The sequence below is a fragment of the Eubalaena glacialis genome, chromosome 18, assembly GCF_028564815.1.
Source record: "Eubalaena glacialis isolate mEubGla1 chromosome 18, mEubGla1.1.hap2.+ XY, whole genome shotgun sequence".
NCBI lineage: Eukaryota > Metazoa > Chordata > Mammalia > Artiodactyla > Balaenidae > Eubalaena > Eubalaena glacialis.
In genome coordinates this window covers 3,834,336-3,852,291 of record NC_083733.1, presented here as the reverse complement: position 1 = coordinate 3,852,291, position 17,956 = coordinate 3,834,336, and the positions used below count along the sequence as shown (strand labels likewise).

General features: G+C 59.2%; 1 protein-coding gene across 3 annotated transcripts in view; it reads left to right on the top strand.

Annotated features, from left to right (window-relative positions):
* GSE1 (Gse1 coiled-coil protein) overlaps window positions 1-17,956 on the top strand; it is a 422,772-nt gene that overhangs the window by 156,742 nt on the left and 248,074 nt on the right. For all 3 annotated transcript variants that reach the window (XR_009698017.1, XM_061174308.1, XM_061174307.1), the window contains exon 2: window positions 1,611-1,791. Coding sequence is in view for 2 of the 3 variants with exons in the window: in XM_061174308.1 (XP_061030291.1) it covers window positions 1,611-1,791 (181 nt within the window). In the remaining variant the exon portion in view is untranslated. The remainder of the gene's footprint in view (window positions 1-1,610; window positions 1,792-17,956) is intronic.

Here is a 17,956-nt window from a genome sequence, read left to right as displayed (position 1 = left end):
AACGGCATCCTCATGCCCACAAGTTCTCCATCCAGGGAGCCATCCCCACCCCCACGAGGCATCCCCTGGCCACTTTCCCCAGCAGGACCCTCGTCCCCCAGCTCCAGGAGGACAAGCAGTAGGTGGGCCTCACCCCACTCTGCTTTCCACCAGCGCATGGGCAGGGTCAAGGCCAGGGCACAGTGCCACCCTCCTCCACTCCCTGCCAGCCTGCCCCGAGGGGGTTGCAAGAATGCTGCCTGGTTTGATGAGGTGCCATCCCATAGACAGTCCCTGGGGTTGGCTGGACTAACGGGGACACAGCAGCTCTACATCTGGCAGAGTTTCCCGAAGTGATGTTGGCAAGGTTGCCAGAGCAGCTAAAAGCCTGCGGGGCGGGGTCTGTACAGGGGCTCCAGGCTCCCCGCCATGCTGAGGGGCCCCCGGCCCTAAGCGAGCCAGCGAGTGAATGAAGTGCGCTGGGCCCAGGCGCCGCCCTCTCCTGGCTCCAGCCTAAGCCGCCAGCACCCCTGTGGGATTTGCAGGGGCTGCAGTCTGGGCAGTGTCACCATATGGATCCCATAAATTAAAGCGTTCCCGGAAACAAACGGTAAATTTATCCGTCTCTCGCATGCGGAGCTGCTGGAGCCTGGATGGAGCGCCATCCGTCTCTCTCCGGTACTTTGGTTTTATAGCCCTAATCCCTGGAAAAACAGGGTCAACGTGAAGTTGCTTTTCGACAACCATGCGGCCCTGAAGCTCGTAATCGGGGCGTGGGGCGTCGCCAGTCCCCGGGACCGGCCCCTAGGGAACTGCTGTTGTTCAGACCCTGGAACTCTGGCAGGGGCTTCCCCATGACCTGGAGCCCAGGATGCTCAGCTGGGTTGACCCCGCCTTGGCAGCTGTGTGACCTCAGGCTCCCACTACCCCTGTCTGAGCCTCAGTTTCCCCAACTGTGGAAAGGGGGTGGGGTGACCGGGATAGTCACATTCATAGAGACAGAAAGTAGGGTGGTGGGTGCCAGGGGCTGGGGGAAGGAGTATGGAGCGTTAGTGTTTAATGGGTATGGAATTGCCATTTGGGTTGATGAGAAAGTTCTGGAAATGGATCCAGGGGATGGTTGCACATTGTGTTTGGACTTCATGCCACTGAGTTGTACATTTAAAAATGGTCAAGATGGTAATGTATATTTTACTACAATTTTTTTTTTGAATACAGAAAAAGCGGGGGAGATGACTGCCCTGTGGGCTGAACTGAAGATTAACTAGGTTAATGATTATAGCTGCAACTAACTCGTAGGTAGTTATTGCAAACTTCCGTGTAGAGAATAGGGGCTTGGGTAGTGATGGGACCTGGGAGTGGATCTTCAGTGCCCAGTGATCAGCCTGGTGTCCACCAGGCTGCTGGGCAGGTTTGCTGGGCGAGGAAGTTACTGGTACTGACTCACACTGGCAATCTGGGGACCAGCTCTGCTGCCGCCTCGAGCCAGCCACGCTGAGTCCCTGATGACAAAGCCAGGCCATCATGGGGAGGGGTGGTAGTACCCAGCGGCCCAGGGGGCCCACCCCTTGGGCACCTCCTGGCAGGCGTGACCAAGACTCACCATGTCCTCCCCTCCCCCGTCCTTCCAGGTCACCTCTGCATCTCTCGAGGCATCGACGGCCGTCCACCCTCCCTCCCGGGAGCCCGAGTCTCGGCCAGGCGCCCCAGCGGAGAGCCTGCCCAGGGGCCCCAGGACCGCCCAGGAGCAGGGGCCAGCCCGGTGTCAGCAGAGCAGCCTGGACGGGGCCGGACCGGACCTCACGGGCACAGGTAGGTGCCAGCTTTTTACTGTCTCTGAGTACTGGAGCGGATCAGGCTGCCCCCGGCAGCGAGGGAGCACCCAAAGAAAGTTCCGGCACAGACTCCCACCCCGCGGTCGCCACATTCTAGGGGAAAGCCAGGAGGCTGGGTCTCCCTGACTTGAGTTTGATGTTCTTCCCCTGCTTCTTAACACTCTCTCATGGTTGATTCACAAATGGCCTTTGTTGGGTTGTTCGGTTTTTTTTTCATCTCTATGTTCCATTGTGTTCACTCGTTCATTTAAAAAATAATGTAATGGATCCCCATGAATCACCACCCAACCCAGCCCTAGGACACTCCATCTACCTGGATGCCCCGGTCCCCCCAGAGGGACCCGCCAGGTCCCATTTGCTTTTTCCGTCGCACCTGTGTTTGCCTGAATCGCCGGTGTCCTGGGGGTGTGAGCTTTGTCTCCTGGGCCCGGCTCAGCGCTGCAGGGTCCTTCTGTTGTCACAGCTGCCGCAGTGCTTGGTTTCACCGTCGTGTACCACGGGATGGTGGGCCCGCCCGGTGCGTGTGCCCGCGCTCCCTCTCGCCTGGTGGATGCGCCACACGTGTTCCGGCACGTGGCTTTCGGCGTCACCTCATTTAGGCCAGAGGGAACAAGGGTGTCCAGCCGGGGAAGATGCTGACCAGCGTTCTCCTGCGTGGACGTTCACTCCCACCCCCTCCAGCCTTGGAGACCCCGTCCGTGCATCTCGGCCCCGTTGGACACGTCGCTTTCCCCAGTGGCAGAGAGGCAGCTCCCTCGTGGGTTATTGGGCCTGAGTGTGGAGTCCCAAGGCGTTTATCGTGGGGCATATGGGCCCTGGGCTGGGAACAGTGAGTGGACACCTGCGTTCTTACCTAGGGAGGGTCGTGGAGCAGCCCCTTAGGCCAAGACCCCTCAGAGTGCGTCCCCGTGTGTGTCCTGCCCCTAAGAGGACTGAGTCTCAAGACCGCCCCCCGGCCCAGGCCTCCCTGTTGCGGGGCCACTGCGGGGGCAGCTGGCGGAAAACACTGCTTGTTAGTGAGAGAGCCGGAGCGGGCAGGTTGGGGGAGCCGGCGCGTGGTCATCTGGGCATCCATCTCCAGGACAACCCCAGTACCCACCTTTCTCTCTGCGATGTGGACTCAGCGAGGGAAGGGGCTGGCTGACCAGGGGCTGATGGGCCACCAAGCCTTCTGAGGGGCTTCCAGACCCTGGCTGATGGGGACGGAGTGTCAGGCAGCAAAGGGGACATGCAGGTGGTGGGCAGGGAGGCCCCCAGCATTCTCTGAGTCTGGGACAAGTGTCCTCTTGCAGTGTGCCTCAGTTTCCTCATCTGAGAAATGGGAAGGAAGACCAATGGGAGTGCCTGGCTCGCAGGCAGGTGTGAGAATTAAAGTAACCAGGACAGGAGTGCACTCAGTGCAGGTCCTGGCCCCCCGCCCCCATGAGTGCCTCAGCTCTGGGTAATAACCTTCAAAACCGTGACCCTCGGGGACCCTCCCCTCCCCCGGTTGGCAGGCACGAGGCCCTGCCCCCTGCCCTGGGGCCGCCCGGGGCAGGACAGGGGCACAAGACCCACGTCTGCCAGCTGCTCTCTGTCAGGCTGTGGCCCTGCCTGGGGGGGAATGGGGGGGCCCAGCTCACAGCTGGAGACCCGCCAGGAGCACCATCCCATAGTCAGCCCCTCCCGGGGAGGCCGCTGCTGCTGCTACTTGGAAACGTGACAGTGACTAATGGTTTATTACACACCTGCCACCTCTCATCGGGCAGGCGCGCACAGCCCCCGGGTCCAGCTGTGCACTGCCAGCTGGATGGCGGGGCGGGCGCAGGGGGCGAGCACTTATAGACACATGGACACACAGGCGCAGGGACACGCGGGGACAAGCGCACACCTGGCAGATGCACCAGACATGAGGGTACATGTGCAGAGACACAGAGACGCATACAGAGGCACACACACAGGCACTAGACGCTCTTACACGTGCACATAAGGACACATCGCAGACACACACCTGGGAACGCATATCCGTATGCACACGTGTCCGCCCGCACACACAGCCCTGTCACTCCCTCTCTCCAGAGCTCTGAGCCCCTCCCCGTCTCCCCACTGTCTCTCCCGCTCCCTGCATGGTGGCATCCACCCCAGTGCTGCCTTTGCCAGAGGACGGGGTGGCCGTGGGCACGTCGGGGGCTGCTTCTGTTGCCTTGGGGTGGGGGACAGCTTTCCATTGCCATCCGTTTCTGAGCCCCAGTTCCCTGCAGACATCTCGGGTGTGGGGACAGCAGCCTTCGCCAGGGGAAGGAAGCTGTCACACCGGCAGCCCTGGTGCCGGGCTGGGGGGCTGGGCCACGTGCCCCCAGGGCAGCCAACCCGCCTCGGTTTCTCCCAGAGCAGGAGGTTGTGTGGTTCTCAGGCGCCGCACTGGGAGGGCCCACCTGGGGAGTGGTCACGTGCTGGCTGCAGGGGGAAGAGCTTCAGGGCTGCAGGGGAAGCGGGGACCCCCGCGGCTGGCATCCCTCTGGCGGGCCAGGCACGGACCTTGGACTGACCAAGCTGGTGGGGGAAGGGTACCATCCAAACCTCACCACGAGGCAGCCTTCCCTGGTAGGCGGCAAGCCCCCAGGCCCAGCTCTTTCCGATATTCTTAAGCCTTTAGTCAAAGGGAGGTCTATTTCTCATGTGCCACTCGCAGGCGGTATAAAATCCAGCAAGAGGACGCTTGCAATTCATCACCAGCTGATGGGGACAGGCGTTCCTGAGCGATGGTCTCTGTGCCGTCGCAGACTCCTTGGGAGAGAAGCAGCACTGTCTGGTGATACGTGAGGGTGTGGCTGGTGTCCTAGACCCAAGTCCAAGTTCCCAAGTCTCAGAGCTGCCACTTCCCGGCCGTGGAGCCTCTGCAAGGTTCAGAATCTTCCGAAAGCTCAGCTGCTCCAGCTGCTAAGTAGCCGTGAAATTGTAACAATGAAATCTTCTTTGTAGCAGAGTATCGGTGACCTGGGAGGAACACCAAGGGGGCACCCGGGCTGCAGGGCACGGCTGTGCAGGCTGCACACTGCACAATTCCAGGGGGCGCCATTCCTCTTGTCGCCTCTGTGCACGTGCTCCCTGCCTGGCCGTCGGGGCTGCCATGTTGCACTGCTGAGCGGTGGCCCTGTAGCTCCGCCGCATGGGCCCTGGGTGTCCTTTCTGAGCTGTGCAACAGCTTCTGAAATGGTAAATAATACAGAGCTAGTGGGAGCCACAGACCCCACTGATGGGTTTGGGATGGGGTCACACAAAGCCAGGCAGAGACGGACTCTCCCATCACGGCTGTGTTCCTGGGCGCCTCCCTTTCTCCGCTGCCATGTTGGAATGCTGGGCTGGGCCAGGCCTGTTGGGGGGGTGGCCTGTGGGTTCCTTCTGTCCTAATAGCCGCTGACCTGCTCCCACCCAGAAAGCCTCCATTCTCATTTGTACTTATTCCAGGTTTTGGGGGACCACTGGTCCAGCGGGGAGGGGAGAGGAGAGGAGGAGCGGGGCTGGCAGGGTGGGGGTAGGAGCCAATATGGGAGACACTGTGCACCTTCCATCTGCCTTCTGGGCTGGCCCAGAAGATCCCTCCCTTCACCTGCTCCTGTCACCACCACGGCAGTGGCTGCCTTGGAAGAGTTTGGGGTTAGTTCCTGCTCCTGCTGTAACAGGTCATCACCAAGTCGGTGGTTTAAAACAATACATATTTAGTATCTTACACTTCCGGAGGCCGGAAGTCCAATATGGGTCTCACTAGGCTAAAATCAAGATGTGGGCAGGGCTGCCCAGTTCTCCCTGGAGACTGTTGGGCAGAATCAAGTTTTCCAGCTTCTGGAGGCTGCCCACATGCCTTGGCTCGTGGCTCCCTCCTCCACCTTCAAAGCCAGGAACCTTGCATCTCTCTGCCCTGCTTCTGTGGTCACAGCTCCTCTGACTCTGTCCTGCCCCCTTCCTCCACGTATAAGGACCTATGATTACAGGGGCCCACTGGACAATCCAAGGTACCCTGTCATCTCAAGGTCAGCTGATTAGCAAACTTCATTCCCCTTTGCCGTGTGAGGGAGCATACTCACAGGTTCCAGGCATTAGGACATGGATGTCTTTAAGGGCCACTATCCTGCTGACGGTTTTAAAGTCCCTTATAAAATCAGTTTATTAGTCAGGGCAACCATTGACAGGTGTTGTACAGGTAACCCCGAGCCCATTGTGGGTGACACAGGGTCCCAGGTTCCCTTTAGCTCGTGGCTTCCAGAGTTTCCTGGTTCCATCACCAGCAGACACGGAGAAGAGAACACGAGAAAGCCACTGGACATTGACCCTTGGCCTTGAGGTGACCCGTGCCCTCCCATTGGCCCCAAAGATGGAAGGGAGCTGGGCAGTGACAGCTGTCCACTGCAGCAGGGCCCGGGCATGGTGGGGAGTCAGCTGGCCATCTCTGCCCCGGCTGCCCATCCCCCTGGGCGGTTCATCCACGGCTCCATGAGCTCCAAGAACGTGGGTCTGAGTCTGCCCTGCTGCACCTGGATACCCTCCCCTGGTCCCTGTGTGCTTTGGGGGAAGGGTTGGGCGTCCTCATCCCCTGGCAGGTGTGGGAATGTGAGGCCCAGCCCCTTGGCTCCCTGCAAAAGACTAGCTTCCCCTCCAGGGCTCCCCTGGACCAAGCTGGGGCTTCACCTGGAGTGGCCTTTGCTTGCTTTCTGTGCTTCCTTATCCTGTCCCATCCCTGCTCCCTGGGTGCTGTGCCTTATAAATCACTCTCACACACATCCTTGTCTGACAAACCACCTGGGATGGCACATTTCCCAGGGCCGTCCGCTCAGCCTTGTCTGCAAGCAACACGGCACATGCGTGCACCGGCCCCCAGTGTAACCGGCCTCTGCCCGGGCTCCCCAGCCCGATGGATATGGGGGAATTTACCGCAGGTGCTGTGGCTCAGCCGGCTCTCCCGGGAAGGGCACCCCAGGAGCCAAGCTAAGAGCACGGAGAACAAGGCAGCTTCCCAGGAGCTGAGCCCCTCAGGCCCAGGCTGAGTTCTTGGAGCCCGGGGGCCATGCCTGGAAGATGTAACCTGGGAGCCATGAGGACATAGCAGTAAGAGTTGCTTGGACCTTGAACGATCGATCGTAGGTACCAACGTCCGTCCTGAGGCTACTTGGGTTTTTCCTCCTCTTTTCCTTTCTAGTCATGTGTGTAAATCAAATCAGTGTTTGCTGGGCGTGGACATCTTCTAAGCTTTCGGATCCAGACTGGCACTCCCCCAATTCAAATCCTGCCTCAGCTCCTTCCGAGCTTCTGGTTTTAGGCAGACAACCTCTCTGTGCCTTGGTTTCCCTCTCAATTGCTGTGGGATCCAAGAGTCGATCCACATCCATCGCCGAGCCCCGTGCCTGGCACTCAGGGACACGGGAGCTGGCCCTGGCCCTGCGAGGAGAGCGAGCTGGTGACCACCAGGGTCCTGGCCCTGCGCGGCTTTTGTCTCTCCTTTGTTGGGAGAATGGGCTCCCGGCCAGCGGGGTTGGACCTCCGTGGCCAGGAAGGCAGGGCCTCCACTTGGGTACTGGCTCAGGCCCCGAGACGTCCTTGGCAGGTCTCACCTGGAGCGCTGCTGGTGCTGAGTGCTTTGGCGGGTGGCGCTGGGTGGACTCCTGTGCCCCGAGGCCAAGCGGCAGCTGCTCAGAGGACACAGGGGCCGGGCTTGGCTGCAGCTCATCCTGGCTTGATGGAAAGGGGCTTTGTGCAGTGGAAGTGTCTCCGTGCTCCCGTCACCCCCTCTCTCTTCCCTTGTACATCTCCAGCCAAGCTGGGATCCAAAGTCTGTTTTTTCTCCAACTAGCGACTGTTTATCTTCTCAGGAACTTCTTGTAACGCCAGGAGCACAGAGCTAGCAAGTCTGGGCAGGAGGGGGAGAAGCCCGGGCAGCTCCAGAGGCTCCAGGCTTGTAAGTCGATCTCTCCCCAGGAGCCTCTGAATATTTAGCGGGACTCACCGTGCTGGGCCTGAAGCCCCTTCCCTCCTCTCTCCTCCGGTTGCCAGGGTCTGGTCCCTTGGCTGGTGTGTGGCTCTGTGTGTCTGTCTGACTGATCCAGGTGTCCATGACATGAAAAAGAAAAGAGAACTTGGGCAATTTAAGAAAACGATAAACTGAGTGTCGACTTCAGCGAAGTTCAAAATGGCACAAAGATAAAAGCAGCTCTTTAGACCTGGCAAAATTGCTGTCAAGTGGGTCTGTTTGCCCCGAACTCTTAATTTCTTTCCATTAAGTTTGTGATTAAGACTTCAGGTAGGGGGATTCCCTGGCGGTCTAGTGGTTAGGACTCGGTGCTTCCACTGCAGGGGGCACGGGTTTGATCCCTGGTCGGTGAACTAGGATCCCGCATGCCAAAAAAATAAATAAAATACAATAAAATTAAAATTTCACGTAGAAAAAAAGAGATCAGCTGAGCCATAGAAATGACTGTTCCGGGGCTCAGGATGGGGTGTCCTGGGGGCAGTGTTCGGGACCCCAGGGAGTAAAGCCAGCACAGACCACCCCTCCAAGGGCTACTGCACTTGGGGCCCACCTGTCTGCCATCTCTGCCATGGCCTCCACCCACCCACCACCCTGCTTTCCCCTTGACCGGGTTTAAGCTGGTAGATAAGCTGGCACTCGGAGAACCTTGGCTCTCCTGGTTTAGCACCATATGGATTTAACTGGCTAGAGAAGCATCATTTGTAAAACTCTCCCTGTGTCCACACCACCTCTCACCTATAACCTTCTATTTAGAGCAGAAACCATTTGACATTGGGCATCTCCCAGAAGACCTTTGCTTGCGTCTTCACCATGGTTGCATGTTGACACATCTGTCTCCACCACTACACGGCTGTTCACGTGGGGGCATTTGTTCACAAATATTTGTTGAGCACCTACTATGTGCCAAAGACTGTGCTAGGCAGCATGTGTGATGCCAGGTGGTGACAGGTGCCATGAAGCAAAATAGGGTCGGAGAACACAGAGATGAGTGTTGTGACTGTAGGCGGGCTGGTCCCAGAGGCCTTGCTGAGGAGGTGGCATTAGGCAGAGAGTTCCAGGCCAGGGGAAACGCAAGTGCAAAGGCTCTGAGGCAGCCCTGCCCTCTCCATGAAGGCAGGGACCATATTTTACTATCGTCTTTTATCTTTCCAGCACCTGGCCCAGTGCACATAATAGGTGCTCAGTCGATGTTTGTTGAGTGAATACAAGTTTTAAGTCAGCTGGTGCTGGGGGACCGGATGAGGGGAAGGTAAAGAAGAAATGAGTTTCTTGTAAACATCAGGGGCGTGCACTTACCCGAGCTTCCTGGGCCGAGGGCTGATGTCCCAAGCAGGTCCTTACTCCATTCTGGAACTTTTCTTCCCTCTCCAGGGCTTTGCTCTAAAATATAAAATTCCAGCAACCACGGGCTGCTTGCTTTCCCCCGAGGTTTCCCAGTGTGATCATGTTGGGGTCAAGGACACTTCAAGGTCACCTGTGAGTGATTGGTCCTTTCTCCCCCTCGGACTTGGCTGACTCTGGGGAGGGGCTGTGAGCTCCCTGGATCAAACACAGAGAAGAGCATTTGCTGAGCAACTGCTGTATGTCAGGTGCTGTGAGTCTGGGAACAGTTGTCTTCCTAGCTGTATTCGTTCCCTGTTGCTGCTGTAACAGACCCCCACCAACTTGGCAGTTTAAAGCAACACAAGTTTATTACCTTACAGTCTGGAGATCAGCGATCTGACACAGGTCTCACTGGGCTAGAATCAGGGTGTCGCAGGGCTGGTTCCTTCTGGAGGCTCCAGGGGAGAATGTTTCCTTCCTTTTCCCGCTTCCAGAGGCGCCCACATTCCTTGGCTTGTGGTCCCACATCCCTCCAACCTCTTCCTTCTGTCATCACATCTCCTCCTTCCCACCCCTGCCGCCCTCTTATGAGACCCTTGTGCTTGCACTGGGCCCGCGGGGCTGATCTCCCATCTCAGGGTCCGCAACTTAATCACATCTGCAAGGTCCCTTTTGTTCTATAAAGTGACACATTTGCAGGTTCCAGAGATTAGGACGTGGCTGACTTTGGGGACCGTTATTTGACCTCCACACCAGTCATTCTTGCTGGGCTGAGCTGGCCACATGCGGCCCCTGGAGCGTGGAGTCCATGCCCACGGCTGAAGAACAGGCAGGCTGGTGAGGACTGCACGGCGATATAGGAATTTCCTGAGCGCTGATTCTGCACCGGGCACCGTTGTGTGTGCTGGGACTGACCCCTCTGGCCTTGTGGCCATGCTGCTGGGGGACCTGACACAGCCGGTTCAGCCCCAGCAGGTGTGCTCTGGGTCACCCTGGGTCACTTTCCTCCCCTAGAACATGAGGGTCATGATAGAACCTTTCCCCGGACTGTTGCATGAAGATGGTGACCTCAGTTAACGACCACCGTGTTTAGAATGGAGATGGGGGCCCTCCGGGGGGTCCCCACGCCACCCTGGCTGGGAGGGGCTGGATTCTCGCCCATCCCAGGAGGTTCTGGGTGCAGTTTGGTGTTTGCCCAGGAGGTGACACAACAGAGCACTGGAAACACGGCCTAAGCCACAGCCCTCAGTTTGCCCCCAACCCCAGTTCCCATGCCTGCTGCCCATCCTGGGTACAAGGAAGGGGATTGACCCCAGAGACCGGACAAGGCTCTGTCCCCTCCCCTCCTCTCCCACCACTGCGCCCCAGCAAGCAGCCTATGGGCCCACCCTCGGGTCCTTGGGTGACCCTTTGGGCCCCGCCTGAGCTCCAAGGCAGTCGTGGTCCCCACCCCCAGCAAATGTCCAGCCCTTCTGTCCCCAAATACACCAAGATGGGCTCTACCAAGGACAGAGTGGCAGACAAAGCACAGTGCTGCTGGGAGGGCTCCAGGGAGAAGGCAGCACTTGAACTGGGCATCTGGACCCTTGTAGGGAGGAGAGGAGAACCCCGAAGAGGAGACTTCTCCCCACGAGTCTCCCACAGGAGCTTCTCTATAGGTCGCCAGAGACCACGGCCCACGGTGGGCGCTGCCCACACCCCCAGCTCCCCTGCGCCCTTCCTCCAGCCTGAGCTGAGCCGTCCTTGGCCCTTTCTCTGCAGGAATGCGCCACGGGGGTGGCTCCTGCTGCCTGGAGGGCATCACGGCAGCTACGGGGACTTGGCACGGGGTTAGAGGCCCGGCACCCGGCACGTAGTAGGTGCCCAGTACAGACTGCTGAATGATGCTGTGACTCAGCAAGGGTGACCTTGGTGGGGGTGTGACCCCCTTTGGGATCTGGAGGCTCCTCTGCTGCCCAGGGCATAGGTCTCCCATGTGCAATAAATCCCTTGGGCCCCCTGGGTCCTGCGAGAGGAGAACAGCGCAGGGAAGGCAGGAAGTGGCCGCCACCCTCCGGAGCGCGGCTCCTGCCTACAGCTGGCGGGGCGTGTGCCAGGCGGGGTGGGGGTGGGGGGGGAAGGCTGGGGGGCGGGGGGAGGGCGGCCGCGTGGTTGTGCTGTGGCTTGCCGGGCAGCCCTGGCTTGCACGCGCTCCATCTCTCAGCTGACTTCTCGGGAGTCTGCTCCGGGAGCTGGTCTGCAGACCTGGGAGAGAGGCTTTCTCTGCCCCTCCCGCCTTGCTGCTCCGCCCCCTCCCCCCCCCCGCCCCCCACCCCCGAGGCCGAAGGGAGCTGCTCCGAGATGGCCAGGCCAGGGGGCCAGGGGCTGGGACTGTCAGTTCTCATGGACCAGAATAGCCCCAAGTGGCCAGTGCTCCTGCCGGGTGAGTCCCAGGGATGGCCCCACGGCGGGGGCGGGGGAAGGGGGGGTCCTGGGACCGTGCCCAGACTCACAGGACAGAGGCAGAGATGGGAGAGCAGATGCTGAGCAGGGACTCGGTGAGGGGGGCACGTCCTGGCTGCAAGGGCACCGCGGCGCATGTGTGGAACGCAGCACGGCCCAGGGGACAGATGGAATGTCCCCAGGGGCCGGCATAATGGCCTCAGTCTGAGCCGGGGCCCAAGGGCAAGCGCTGGGATCGTAAGGGGGCGCAGCAGAGCGCTGAGGCATGGCAGCAAGTGCCGCAGCCCTGGGTGCCCCCGGGCATGTCCCCGCTGCCCCCTCCGCGACAGCCCCTCGGCCCACTGTGCCGTCACGGAGCTCAGGCTGGCGCGGGGCCTGGCACTGGGCACCTGGGGGTGCGCACAGGTGAGCCTGCTGTCCTCCCAGCCCGCTGGAGGTGAAGCCCAGAGCCAGGTGGCTCACAGAGGTCACTGAATCCTACCGTCCCTTCCTACAGAGGGGAACCTGAGGCTCAGAGGAGGGAGCATTGCTGCTGGGGGCTGCCCAGCCCCCCGGGACAGAGCAGGGTCTAGAACCCAGGTGACCCATCTGCCAAGCCCCCTCCTGCCCCTGGAAGTGGGAGGAAAAGGGCAGAAGGGCTGGGAGAGGAGCCGGGCAGATCTGGGCGCTCAGGAGCAGGTGGAGGAGGCCAAGGGACGGCCTCCGAGGAGGTGCTGGGAGGGACACAGGCGTGCTCGGCACAGGTGATGCTGAAGCCCCAGAGCTCCCCGTTCCATACCAGGTGGGGTGCGAGGGCTCCTCCCCCTCCCCCTCCTCCCATCACAGCCAGCTTCTTGGCCCCCGGGACAGCATGCAGGGCCCTGGGGTGGGAGGCATGGACTCTAGTCCTGACCCTCCACTCCCTGCCTTGGATTTAATCTGATTACGAAGGAACACACTGACAAGGGGAGCGCACTCCCCTGCCCACCCACAGGGTGGTTGGCTGTGAGGTAGTGAGCTCCCCATCCTCGATCGTATGCAAGCAGGAATCACCAACCCATCGGAGAGGTTGTAGAGGAGCATAGGTCAGACGGGACAGTCTTCCGTGTCTCAGATTCCAGGTCCCTCCTCCTCTGTGTGCCCCATCTGTGCAGCAAGAGGGACTGTAGCAGCTGGCGTTTAGTGAGCACCTACTGTATACCAAGGCTCTTTGCCACCCTTGGCAGATGGCAGTTTACTGAACCCTCACCACACCCTGTGTGCGGGCGCCGTTTTTCCCCCATGTTCCAGATGAGAAGACCGAGGCACGGAGGGTCAGGTGACTGGCTGATGGTCCCCAGGCCAGTCAGTTGAGTGGCAGAACTGGGGTGAAAGTGTGGCACAGAGTTTGCATCTTGCCCAACCATGCAGGATAAGATGTATCCTCAATTACAGGAAGTCCAACCCCATTTAGGAAAATGTTTCCTAAGCTTTGAGAAGTCCAGAAGGTTCTCCAGAGTCACTGCGGGGCTTTGGCTGGGAGGACAGTGAGCTGTGGCTTTCCAGGCCCCACCCTGGGGCTGTGGCTTTCCAGGACTGGGCAGCCCCAGTCCTGTCAGGACAGGCAGGTGCCAGGCAACGAGGCACCTGTGGTGATGGGAGACGGGGCACCTTGTCCTCCCGGGGGGAGCGGGGCACTGGGAGCCCAAAAGCAGGCCTGGGCCCAGCCCTCGTGGATGCTAGGAGGGCAGCCAGGGGCCATCATTGGCTTTGTTCCCATCACGAAGGCACAGCCCAGACTCCAGCCCCTTCCTCACACCCTTGGCAGCCAGACAGGCCACATTCGCCCCAGGCAACCGCAGGCCCTGTCCCCGACACCACCCGGTACCCAGTGTCTGTGCTCCCTGGGATCCCCCAGACCCTCTTTAAACAGAGGACTGAAGCTGAGCCCTGGCCTGGGTCATGGGCGTGGGGTCTTGGTGGGTAGTGTGTCCCTTCCTCTAGATGCAGCTCAGCCCCGCCTCTTGTAGGAAGCCTTCAGTGATTGCTCCATCCTCAGAACCTCCCTTTCCCCCTTTCTCCCAATATTACATCTTTTCCTTAGCCCCAGAGTGGGAACGGAGCTCACTTGACTTCACTCAGGTTTAAACCAGGGCACATGGGAGAACACAGGCGGCACTATTAACTTATTATGTGGGGACATTAGCTGAAAACCAGGACTGTCCTGGGCAAACCAGGACATACAGTTGCCTGGCTTATACCATGATTGTTGGCCATTTGCGTGTTGCCTTCTTTGGTTCTCTTTCTTGTCAGATAAAACGGACAAAAAAGGGAAGGGGAAAGGAGGGAAGGGAAAGATTCAAAGCACGGGCTCTTGTGTTGCTGCTTTCTAGTGGAGCCTCAGCTTCCTCATCTGTAAAGTGGGAGTGCCGGCAGCAGCTACCACGTAGGGTCACCGTGAGGTTAAATGAGGCTATGCGCATAGCAAACGTTCAGTCGTACTGTCCTTGTTCCTGGGAAGTGACCTGTCTTTGCCTCCATCCTTCCAGCACCAAACTAGTGCCAGACAGGGCCTCAAATGTACTGATTGCTACCTGGAAGAGGGTCTGCACACAGTAGGTGCTCAGTAACATTTCTAGAAGGATGGATGGATGGACAGTGGAGGATAGATGGATGGGTGGATGGATGGATGGATAGGTGTATGGATAGTGGAGGATAGATGGGTGGATGGATGGATAGTGGAGGATAGATGGATGGGTGGATGGATGGATGGATAGGTGTATGGATAGTGGAGGATGGATGGGTGGATGGATGGATAGTGGAGGATAGATGGATGGGTGGATGGATGGGTGGATGGATGGATGGATAGGTGTATGGATAGTGGAGGATGGATGGGTGGGTGGATGGATGGATAGTGGAAGATGTGTGGATGGATGGATGGACAGTGGAGGATAGATGGATGGGTGGATGGATGGATAGTGGAGGGTGGGTGGGTGGATGGATGGCTGGATGGATAGTGGAGTATGGACGGATGGATAGATGGGTGGGTAGGTGGATGGGTGGGTGGATGTTTGGCTGAATGAACAATGAATGAATGTTGGGTCTCCTCTCATCCCAGGCAGGCCTGGAGACCCCAGCCGACTGGCAGCAGGTAGCGCAGGGCTAGTATGACTGTGCTTTTGTTCCCACGGTCCCCCGTGGTTGCCCATTGCCGTGGCAGGGCCACACACTCTCTGCATCTCCTCCATAAGCCACAGGCCCTGGCTGCCCACCAGGCCTTTCTCCCTCCCTCCCTCCCTCCCTCCCTTTGGACACCATCAGGACAGACAGGTCAAGTGGGTTTCAGATCAGCGGCTCCTTGCCCCCTCTCTCTGGGGGCTCTGTGTGTGTGCGTGTGTGTGTGTATCTGTCTGTCTCTCTGTGTGTCTCTGTGAGTACATGTTTCTGTATCTGCGTGTGTTGGGGTGTGTGTGTGTGTGTGTGTGTGGGTCTGAGTTTGTGGGCGTGTGTGGTTTTATGTGCGTGTCAGTGTGCATGTGTGTGTGTGCCCAGCAGGCCCAGCGGGCGACATGGCCCCTGTGGCTTCAGGCTGAGGGAATTAGTGTGCAGACAGTGGCTTTGGTAACTGGCCAGGTCTGCTGTCCCTGGAAGCTGTGAGGGGCGTGGATGTGACACGAGACTGACCTGCTGGTTCGATGGGGGCTGTGGAGGAGAGGGCCGCTGAGGCTGGCTTTTGGGACCCGAACCCCCTCGTCCTGGGCCACCCACTGCTGCCCCAAGGCCAGAAGAAGGCTCTTGTCCTCTGTGGGTGGGGACAGATGAGTGGACAAGGGCCAGCCTCCCTGCCCCTTCACCGGTGACAGTGGTACCACGCCCTCCCTTATGAGGGCTAAGAAACCATTCCCGGCACCCCTCGCTCCCCAGATGTGCTGTGAAAAGTGGGGCTCTGGACCTGGCTGTCCTGGGTTCAAATCTCCTTACTGCTACTTATTGCTGTGTGCCCTGGACAAGCTGCCTAACTTCTCTGGGCTATTTCCCGACATGAACCAGGGCTGTGAGGATGGAGTGGGTCAGGACCTGAGGCCCTCGGGACAGCCCAGCTCAGCAGCATGAGCTGTCAGCACCCTGATTTTCACTATCCCAATCATCATTCTGTTTTCCTTGTCCGGGAGCATTTGAATCCCAATGTCACTCCTCCCCCCACTACCCCACCACAACCCACTTCCTCCAGGTGGGGAGAAAGGCAGGAATCTCAGGACCCTGACTGGGTCAGGGAGGATCCCATTTGACCCTCACCAGACCTGGGACGGGAGGCAGCCAACCAAGGTGAGACACAGCCCCCTTGTCTGGAGGGTTCAGAAATCACAGGAAAATGCCATCCTCAGGGCGGCTTCCAGCCACCCTCCCCCACCACCAGCATCCCAGCCTCTGGCCCTCTATCCCCCTCACCCAGCAGGGTACAAGAAGGGAAGGAGCATTTATCAAGCACCTACTGCATGCCAGTTCTCAAGTCATTAGCCCCACTTTACAGATAAGGAAACTGAGTCTCTGAGCCGTGGGAGGTTTACCCCAGGCATACGTGGGGCGTGGGACCAGCCCCAGCCAAAGCAGGAATTCCCACCAGGAACCAACCTACACACTCTGAGTGGGCCTCCCTCCCACCTCTTTGGACCCGAGCCACTGCCCCCTAAGCACCTCTGGCCCCCAGGCAGGGCTCCAGCCCGTCCCCAGCTTCTCCCCCGCTCCCCGCAGGAAGCAGAGCCCGGGGAGACGGCTAACTGCACATTCTCAGGAACCAGACCCCGCAGGCAGATCTGTGTGCCCTGTCTGAGCCTCAGTTTCCCCATCCGTGAAATGGGTATAACCAAGGATGTTCATCTTCTCTAGTGTGGGGAAGGCCGGGCTGTTGAGGCCCCACCCCTGCTACCAGGGGCTGGTCCGGGGTGAGTTCAGAGCTGGGTGGGCTGGTCTGGCCGCCTCACGTCCCCCTAATGGCAGGTTTGGGCACAGATAGAGCCTGTGGCCTGGCGGTGTGGGATGGTGGTTCTGCTCCCCTGCCCGCCTGCCCTCCTGCCCGCCGTGTGGTCCCAGCGGGGGACACGTGAACACAGCCTGGCTCTGTTCTCAGAGCTTTGGGAGGCGGGCTGTCACGGCAGCAGCCAGGAGCTGGAGGGGAGCCCAGAAGTGGGGGAGGGGCAGCGGATGTCTGCGCCTTCCCTCACCCTCAGTGCCAGGCCCTGCCAAGCCACAGGTGCCCCCGCAGCACAGGGTGTGAGTGGAGGGCTGGGGGCGCCTGGGAGGAGATTACAGGATAGCGAGGAGGGGGTTTTGGTGGGCGCAGCCGCCCCCCTCTGTTCTGGGGCTTTAGAGGTGTCCAAGGCAACACAGGTTGGTCTGCAGGGCCACCATCACCAGGGCTGCAGGTCCCGCTGGATTTCCGAACTGCTCCTGCCGTTGTGCAGGTTGTGCACTGCACAATCTCAGGGGGCCTTTGGGTAGAGTTGTGCAGTGTGCAGTGGCCTAGGGCCTCCCTCCCATCTGCACCTACCATATTTTGATTTTCGGTTCTGGAATTCTGGTCACCTTTGATCAGAAGCCTGGAATGTTGGTGGGGGTGACATGTGTGAATGATTGTGGGTGACAGGGCACCCATCATGGGCTGCACATAGTGTGGAGGTTAGAGGGGTTGCAAGAAGCCCTGTCTGTCCCTCAGAGGTCAGAGTGATGTCTGCATGTCTGAGTGTCCCGTGCATCCCATTCTCCACGGGCATCTGTGTAACATCAGAACTTTGTGGGTACTGTGTCTCCCTGCCCCCCACCTCGTTCTCTCCTTTGCCTCCTAGTCCTCCTTTACAAGATATAACTCCAGGGCTCGCTGTGGGCTGCTGGTCAAACAGAACCTGGGAAGAGAGACACCAATTGAAACCTTTCCTAGCTGTGTGACCTTGGGCAAGTTACCTAACCTCTCTGTGCCTTCGTTTCCTCATCTGAAAAGTAGAGATAATAGACTACACCGTAGGGTTGTGGGCAGATTAAATGAGATAATGGTGAAAGCACTTCGAGCCGGGACAGCGGGTAGAAAATGCCAGTTGCTTTCTCACTCCATGTGCCCTGAGTAGAAACTGCCAGCTTTGATCTTTGCTCTGACCCCTGGAGGTCCTGGCAGGCAGGAGGCTGGGGTTCACCTTGTCCCCCAGGGGTGGCTGGCACGAGGCTTGGCACAGGGTGAGCCCTGGAGGCGTGGGCCCCCTGCTGCCCCGGCCCCTTTGTCCATGCGGGCCCCTCCTCCCCGCTGCAGGGAAACCGCAGGCTCGGCACTGCTGCTCAGCCTTATCTCGGGCCTTCTGCAGACAGCCCTGTCCCCGGGAAAGGGGTTTATCAGCCTGGTCATCTGTGCCCCAGGAGGCTTGGAAAAACA